Raw genomic sequence first — 9556 nt, forward strand, 5'->3', positions numbered from 1 at the left:
GTAATAATAATAACTAGAACATTTCTGAATAAATTTTGATTGTGTGCTCTGGACCGTGATTCTCGTGGCTCAAATCAGCAGTTAAACAGGGACTCTGTCCTGAGTTCACTGACACCTCATACAAGTCTATAGGACAAACGGTTCAAAGTTAGTAAAAGGGGGCGTGGCTAATAAAAAGGGGCGGGGTAATCAATCACCAGTTAAACAGGGACTCTATGCCTATTTTTGGTCATTTTGTGTCTTTTTATGTTTTTTTGTGGCCTTTTATGTCCTATTTTTTGGTCCTTGTGTGGCTTTTCATGTCTTTTTTGGTCATTTTGTTTCTTTTTATGTCTTTTTTTGTCATCTTTTTATGTTTCTTTGATCATATTGTGTCTTTATTTGGTCCTTGTGTGTATTTTTTATGTCTTTTTTTGGTCATCTTGTATCTTTTTGTTTTTTGGTCCTTGTGTGTCTTTTTAGTCGCTTTGGAAAGTCAATGTTTCTGATCCTCACAAGTAATTGAAGACATTTTTCTGCTTTATGAGGTAGTGACAGAGATAGAGAGTGGAAGGGGGATTCATGCAGGTAAATTTCCCAAAATGTTCCTACAGCTCCAGCAGCTGCAAAGCATCATGGGTACTACTAATACTACTAATATTCCCTAATAACTCTTTGCTGGAAGGAGATATCATAGAGATGTCATATATCAGAGTGAATGTTATGATCCATTCTTTCAGATATGGTTCACCACTACCAGTTTGAAATAAAAATAAAAACCTTTGACACCATGACTGAAGGGTGTGTTTCTGGGAGTGGCTACCTGTGCTGCCTACCTGTTCCACCTCTCTGACTGCACCATCATTGTTTGAAGTTGCACTGACTCCTTCATTTCTTCTTTTATTTAACTAAATGTAGAGTTTAAATCTTTTACTTCAATATATGAAACTTGAAGCTTCTCCAGTGCTCTTATGTGTTGAATTGAAGAGGACAGTTGTTAGTGCTGGTCAGGATCCTCCAGCATGCCATGAGGCCTGGAAGATTAGCATTAACAGCTAACACAGCTGACAGTCATTATCCCTCCATTTTAGCCTTTGTCTTGCCAGCAGTTAGCAGCTAATCTTACTAATGTTTTGTTCTTTTTCTGGTGGTGGTGGACAACTTGGCAGCAAATTATAATGTTGTTCAACTGGTTAACATAGACTTGTTCTGGCCAAATTAGCAGCTAATATTGTACAGCTGTGTAATATAGACTTGTTCTGGCCAAATTAGCAGCTAATATTAATATTATGAAACTGGTTAACATAGACTTGTTCCGGCCAAATTAGCAGCTAATATTAATAGTATGATAGTCTTGAAAGTCATGTGAACTGCAGGAACATTGTAACAAAATCTGTGTGTATTTCACGGAAATTTGCGTGATTCCGTGGCTATTTCACGGATTCCTGTGAGACCATGTTGGCCGAGCACATTAAACACCAAATTTGGTTTTTCATCAGGTTATATTCAATATGTTTGTATATATATATATATAATTCTGTGGACATATAATTTCACATTTTTAAAGTGAAATATGAGCAGATTCATCACTGATATAGTGTATAGAGTGTTTCTCTTCTTGCTGCTCACAATAAACCAACAGAGAGAAACAGACGTTCAGAGAAGAAACTTGAACAGAGAGAAAAAGATGCTGATGATCCAGTGAAGTGATTTCACAGTTTATTATTATTTATTCAAATTTATGCAAGTAGATTACATTTAATGTACGGTGATTACATAAGAGTAGATCACATTTGATAGTAATGTACAGTGGTTACATAAGAGTACATCCCATTTGATAGTAATGTAAGTTGATTAAATAAGAGTACATCCCATTTCATAGTAATGTACAGTAATAAGAGTACATCCCATTTGATAGTAATGTACGGTGGTTCAATATAAGTACATCCCATTTGATAGTAATGTACAGTGGTTAAATAAGAGTACATCCCAGCTGCTGCAGCTCAAAGTGTGAATGCAACGTTAAAGTTGGATTGTTGTTGGGTTCAACACAGCAGAATATTTCTGTCTGACTTCAGCTCTTCTGGACAAACTGATTCACATGTTGAACTGCTTTATATGTATATAATCTGTATGATATTTATTTCTGTCAACACCAGAATAAATCCTTAACTCAAACACTAAAGTTCCACAGAGAAAGTAAAGAATCCTCAGAGTGTCTCAGCCTGTTCTCTGATCTGAACAGTGAAGCAACATTAAACTACCAGAACAAACTTTCATTACATCCCACAGAGGAACTACACATCTAACATTTATAGTTCTCACTATTACATCACCATCACAGCCTTTAGATACAGAATGAGACAGATTTATCCAGTGTAGACCTCCTGTCCTACACAGCTGTCTGCTCACAATCATTCTGTTTTACTTCTGAAATGTTGCTTTCAGTCTACCAAGCCCGTAACTCAGCGCTGCTTTGAATCCTTTATCTTCATCCATTCGTTTTTTCATCTCTTCCAGTTTCTGGAGTTTCTCCAGTTTCTCTGTGTCTCCTTTCTCCTTCATCTTCTCAATCAGGATGTCCAGGTGGACGTGAGTTGACAGTGAATTAACATTCAGGGCATTCTTCTCCAGACTGAGGACATGCTGATAGGCCTCTTCCAGACACTCATCCTTTTCCTTCTGAAGTTCTTCTATTTCCTTCTTCAGAGTTTCCAAAAGGTCTGTTGACTTCTCACTTTCTGCTTTGCCCTTTTCATATTTCTCTTTCATTTGTTGCTCGGTCTTCTGAACTGTTCTTGTCTTGGACTCATAGATCCAGAAAGTGTTCCTATGTTTTGATTTCTCACACTTTTTGTCACATGTAAGGCATTGCTTTTCTTTCACATGAACTGATGCACGACACTTCCTGGTGCACGCAGTGCAGCGGCCATCATCCATGACCTCACAGTGTTTTGGAGACCAGGTCAGTGTGCATGGATAGTGACAGTTCTCCTCACAGACAGTACAGCAGACTGCTGCTCCATAGTTTAACCAAAGCCCCCACCACCTCCTCTCTCTGCCGACTTCTTTTTTGACCTTGTAGACCTCCTTTACTTCTATAGTAAATTCCTTATTGCTCTCCATCTCTTGTTTATATCTCTTCAGACTCTCTTGATTTTTGTTGACTGCTTTTTGTTTCAGTTCAATGAACTTGATCCTCTCTTGCAGGTTGTTGATGCAGGCTGCCAGCCTGATTCGCTCGTTCAGAACACCTACAGTGGTTTCCAGCCTTTGAGGTGCAGTTTTTTCCAGGAAGTCTGTGAACTGACTCAAGCCTGTCATTGATATTTCATCTGATTGTTGAAGGTATTTTGTTCCCTTTGACCTGTCTTCCTCCTGGCAGTTATCAAACAGGAAGTGGACAGGCTGATTCTCATCATTTCTGGCACACTTAATGTCTGCAGCCTCGAGTGCTTCCAGAACATTTGTAGGTTTTCTTCCATTTGAGTGTGTGATGAGGGTGACTATATTCTTCTCCATGTCTTTTCCAAACAGAGACACCACAGAGTTAAAGATGTACCTCAGTCGGTCACTCACTCGATTCTCAGTGGCTTTCAGCACCAGACCCACCGCATTCATCTCATTAACTCCTTCATCTGAGCGGAACAAATCTAATAATCGTTCACTGACGATAACATCTTGTTCGGTCCCTCTGGTGTCTCCGTATCCAGGAGTATCGATGATGGTCAGAGAGTAGGGCAGAGTTTTATCTTCAAAACCAAAGATCTGGTACACCATCACATCTGATGTCTGACTGTCTGATTGACTTCTCTTCTCGTCCTCTACGATCTGAAACCAGATATTGTCCTCCCACTTCACTCCCATGGCGTAGTTCACCAGAGCGTTGATCAGTTTAGATTTTCCTGTTCCTGTTTCACCCACAAGTAAGATGGTTTTGTTCATCTTTGTCACATTTCTTTCACCAAGAGTCATTTTTGTCAGAGTTCCAATATTCTCTTTCTTCGGTATCAGCTGCCAGACAGTAGGAGATCCTGACTTGATCAGATCTTTGCAGGTAATGTGGTCATATTTGGATGAGGAGTTAGTATTCCTGTAGAAAAGTAAAACATGAGCTCAAAAACTGCTGAACCATCAGTACAACCTCTCATTAAAGATGTCTGGTGTCTTAATACCAGGGCACCCAATAATTCTACAATATGCTTCAAATATAATATGAATGATGATACAGAACATGAAACGCATCACAAGGCTTTTAGATGTGTTGCTACATCTGTAATTTAGTTGTTATATATAGTTTTTTGCCATGTTCAGTCATAAATAACCAGTTTTATACACTGGCACACACTTGCATTATACAGTCAAAAAGATTGTCCAGATATGAGTAAATCTTTTTCTTTAAACTATTTGCGTAAAAAGTTTTCATAGTTATCAGGTTCTATAAATCGCTGAGTAATTAATTAAATACTATCAAATAAAATCTCATATCTCAGGAGGTTAATCAAGCAGTTAAAGTTTTTACAAGATAGTCCATTATCATCATTACCTTATGACTATTTACCCTTTTGTGTCATGTGATACATAATACTATTTAGTTACTTAGTATACTTGTATAGTAAAATAATAATTTAGTAATGTATACATGTAATAATGTAGTACTGAGGGTTGTTACTGGGCTACTGTTCGCATTTGAACCGATATCGTAGTATAGTTTCCAATACTATCATTCTGTGAAAACAGTTCCTGTCTCAACCAGATGCTCCCAGGGACCGTAATAAGGTCCCGATAGGTTTATTGTGGATTTAGTAGTATGTCTCAATAACCTGTAAGAAGCTCACTCACCAGACGAGCACTTTAAACTTCTACTTGTGTCTGTTTAACATTTTTAGTAAAAACATTTTTCTGGTTCGTAAGTACCTTATTTTAACTGTTTACACGATTGTGTTAATTTGACTTTTCAGTCTAATTATAATCTCATATTATAAATTGTTTAATCACGTAGTTAATTTGATCCAGCAGTGTTTCATCACATTTTTGGAATAAAACAATCAAAACTGAAACTGTGCTGTTTTAGAAACATTAGAGTTACTCACGTTGCCATGGTAACAGCTTTACAGAGGAAAGAGGACGGAGCTCCTTAAATGTTCTGAAGAAAGAAAAAACAGTCAGTAAACTCCACCTTATTACAGGTAAAGTTTGCGCCCAATTGCAGCTCAACCGACAACAGACCAGTTAATATACGGCAGGAGATAATCAGCTGACAGGCAAGTGGCAACACAGTTCAATTCAGCAGAACAGATCAGAGTCTCTGTGGGTCTGAGGACCCAGGTGAGATGAACCCAACCGTCCAACAGGTGAGAATAGTGAGGTGGGTTTGACAGCATACACACACAACAGTTAACAGAGCGAGGCAGCTGACGCTGCAGCCTGTAAGTTAGGGGTGCACCAATTGCAATTTTCTGGCCGATCACCGATTTTTAAAAAGCCTGACCTGCCGATTCCGATTTTGGCCGATACAGATTTTTTTGACTCACAGCATACACCTTCAATGTTTGAATCTTATTTTATTGGAAAACAATAACACAGCAGTATTTTTCTTTAACAAATAAAGGAAATCACAATGCCTGAGGTAGTTAATAAAATATTGAACTTAAAATAAATAGCAACAATTTACAGGACAAACTAACAAAAGAACTGCAACCATAAATAAAGTGTCCTGAGTTTTTGGTTTCATTATAGTACAACATACATACAACTAGGAATGGGCATCGATTTTCAAATATTCGAATAGTCATTAAATCATAAAAAATCGAATAGTTCATCATATCTGGAAGAAAAAAAAGTTGTATTACTGGTGCCTTCCACACGGGGGCAGCGTAGCATTTGATGATACAGTGTGGCGGCTAGATGCCAAACTGTAGAAGAAGAAACAAACGGAGGAGAGGGTTTTCCACGGCGGGACAAGTTAGTTAGAGCCCACAGGGATTTAGAGACTCTGGAGGTGACGTTTGGTTTTCACCGTCGCTAACTGTGCAAAACGTCAGCTGCTGAAAGCAGCATGGCTAATTATGCACAGAGTCTCTGCTGATCATAAACATCATGATCGTGAATTAACCAGCATTGCTAACTGTGCACAGAGTGTCTGGTGCTTGTTGTAAACAAACAGAGATCGCTAAGTGAACACCTCCTGCAGCAGCAGCACATACACACTGTACTGCTACAGAGCTAACTGTTAGCCTGTTAGCACATACACACTGTACTGCTACAGAGCTAACTGTTAGCCTGTTAGCACATACACACTGTACTGCTACAGAGCTAACTGTTAGCCTGTTAGCACATACACACTGTACTGCTACAGAGCTAACTGTTAGCCTGTTAGCACATACACACTGTACTGCTACAGAGCTAACTGTTAGCCTGTTAGCACATGCACACTGTACTGCTACCGAGCTAACCGTTTGCCTGTTAGCACATACACACTGTACTGCTACTGAGCTAACTGTTAGCCTGTTAGCACATACACACTGTACTGCTACAGAGCTAACTGTTAGCCTGTTAGCACATACATACTGTACTGCTACAGAGCTAACTGTTAGCCTGTTAGCACATACACACTGTACTGCTACAGAGCTAACTGTCAGCCTGTTAGCACATACACACTGTACTGCTACAGAGCTAACTGTTAGCCTGTTAGCACATTCACACTGTACTGCTACAGAGCTAACTGTTAGCCTGTTAGCACATACACACTGTACTGCTACAGAGCTAACTGTTAGCCTGTTAGCACATACACACTGTACTGCTACAGAGCTAACTGTTAGCCTGTTAGCACATACACACTGTACTGCTACAGAGCTAACGGCGGCTCTTCTCAACAAGCCGACCTCTGGCTCGTTAGCGGCTTGTTAAGAAGAGTAAGAAGGAGTTGCTGGATTTGTCTCCAGTCACTTTCTTGAAAAATAGTTGCTAAGGGGGTCTGAAAAGTTGCTAAATTTACCAACAAAGTTGGGAGCACTGCTTCGCCGGTGGGGGGTTATTATCGAGGTAGATGAGATCGCTAGATAAGATCGGTTTGACGTAAAAGAATCTGCCGATCGCGATCCCGCAAAATTAAAGAAATTTGCGCAGATCGATCGGTGCAGCCTTACTGTAAGTATGTACAGGTAAACTCACTCAAACAGTCGCAGAAACAGGAAGATAGAAACAGTGTTAACCGGGAAACGAGGAAGCAGTCAGAAGGTATGTGCTGAAAGTCTCACATGAGAGCGTCAAACAATCTGTCAATGAGTGTGTACGATGCAGGGGTTTATACAGTGGGTTGACTGGTGATCAGTGGCAGCTGGGTGGACAGGTGGTCATGTTTTTAAACTCCGTCTTAAGGACTCAGGACTCACTGTGGACAGGCTAGTCTACCCTGAACACCAGAAGGCCGACTCAAAGGCCCTCAGAAATGCTCACTCACAGTTCTATCCATATATCATCAATAACAGACCTGGCAACTCAAAGCAACTTTTCTCAAAAATAAATCATCTCTTAAATCCACAAACTCCCTCACTCTCCAACATTACAGAGGAGCAGTGCAACAACTTTATTGCCTTATTTAGAGCAAAATTTGACACTATCCACATCTCTTCAGCTCCACCTGCCCGGACTGCTGAGCCACAGCCCTGATTCCCCAAATCTAACATCTCTGCTTTAATTCCCCTCATCACCAAAGTCAATAATCTCTCCCCACAGACCGGCCATGTTCCATCTGCCTTAAAAACTGCTGTCATAACAACCACTCCTGAAAAAAACCCACCCTACACCCAGATGTCTTTGCCAAGTAGAGGCCCATCTCCATCATTCCGTTTGCTATAAGGTTCTGGAAAACGCAGTTTCCAATCAACTTCAAGACCATCTGCAACTCAATAAACTACAATTTCATTCTGGTTTCTGCTTTGCACACAGCACTGAAACAGCTCTGATCAGGGTCACAACCGGCACGCTGATGGGCCCTTGGCTGTGTCATCAGCAAGACATTGTTGGGATCGTACCACAGGTGAATCTTGGGTTCATTTGTGGACTTTAACATTTGTGGACTAAATGAAACATTTTTCTGAGTCAACTCACAAAATGGCAGGTCACCTCCATTTTGTGTCCTCTCAAGAACTTCCCTTCCCAGAATGCTCGGCATTTACGACACCTTCCAGGTCACCTCATTGGTCAAGGCACCTTGGACACTGCAGGAGGTCCACTGGTCTGCTATAAGGGAGCCAGTCCTCCCTCCCTTCTCTCTCTTTCTCCACCGCTCCCCAGAGCAGCAACACCTCTTCTTCAGGAGATAATCCAGAGGCCTGGATTCACCAGCCCCCCCCTCCTGCAGAGCCCTGCTGTGATGAGGTCTGCTCCTCAGAAAATCTCCTGTCCAGGAGTAATTCTGGTACAACTGCAACTCTGACCTTCTCTGCACACCAAAGTTGCATTAATGAACACAAAGTTCATTGCAACTACCAGAGAAAGCTCCACCTCAACAACAAGGACAACCAACAACTTAATTTGCAAGACGGCAAATTATTGAACTCAACTTCCTTCTTTCCACGCCTGCCACTGGAAAAGGATTTCCTCCCTTTTCAACTGGATTCGTGAGTCATGTAACTGGGCTTAGATAAGCAATCAGCAAGGACTTTAGCGGAAAGGATAAATTAATAACGGGTAGCGCAAATCGGATTGCCGTAGCAACTGTTGTTGAGGATTGTGGGTAATGTAGGCCTTTCCGCTATCCAAAACAAACGAATAAAAGTTTATTTCTCAGAATCGAAGGAGAAAAAAATGATACTGAGAGCCACAACATGAAGCTATTTTATTGTTGAATTATCAGTGAGACTTTGATGTGTTTGTGTTGAGAAATGTTGACGATGTCATTAGAAGAAATCCTTAAAATAGGGAGAAAAATACTTCTGTGCACAGGGTCCTCGGTTCTCCATTCAGATTGTCGCTGGCAGCGTCATGGAGGGCCGTGGTCGGGATATTATTGGAGTGAATAGACGGCTGTAGCCTCTGCTCTAAGCGTTTCTCAGCGCCACCAGCGGGTTTATATTGGAGTCAATTGAGAACCCAGAGCGTTTCACACAGACGTGGAAGGGTACCCTTTGCGTCAGTATGATGCGTCTAGGGGTGTGACAAATCTTCGGTATTTTACGCTTTGGGAATGAGAACGGGTTGCGTACACACACAAAAACTATATACAAGAACTGCAAACAGCATGTGCGCACACACACACTGTAAAATAACTACATATAGTATGCAAACACACACACACACATATATATTTAACAACAACCACACAATCCCACACAATAGCCTTCACCATCTTCATCATTTCTTTCCTCATTCCCTTCAGTCTCATCATCTTCTTGCTCTTTATTTGTGTGTATTGTGAATGGGTTGCAGCAGCAGACCTCACCCCTTCACACTGTCAGTAGTCAGTGCAGCTGGGACTTGCAGCATGGCAGCTGTAGTTTCCTTTGCTGCAGGCCTTCAATGTGCTGCAGCTACAGCTGGTGACATCAGGTAGATTTACTGGAGCCACTGCCTG

At 40.9% G+C, this 9556-nt stretch overlaps 1 protein-coding gene across 1 annotated transcript; it reads right to left on the minus strand.

The window, feature by feature from the left end:
* Nucleotides 1–2027: 2027 nt before the first annotated feature.
* LOC131977328 (uncharacterized) lies at nt 2028–5399 on the minus strand. The gene is made up of 2 exons (XM_059340571.1): nt 5073–5399; nt 2028–4072 (listed from the first exon to the last, which is right to left on the minus strand). Exons 1-2 carry the CDS (start codon nt 5078–5080, stop codon nt 2404–2406), a joined length of 1677 nt encoding a protein of 558 aa, XP_059196554.1. The 5' UTR covers nt 5081–5399; the 3' UTR covers nt 2028–2403.
* Nucleotides 5400–9556: the final 4157 nt, after the last annotated feature.

The sequence above is a fragment of the Centropristis striata genome, chromosome 9 (genome assembly GCF_030273125.1).
Source record: "Centropristis striata isolate RG_2023a ecotype Rhode Island chromosome 9, C.striata_1.0, whole genome shotgun sequence".
In the NCBI taxonomy this organism is placed as follows: Eukaryota; Metazoa; Chordata; class Actinopteri; order Perciformes; family Serranidae; genus Centropristis; species Centropristis striata.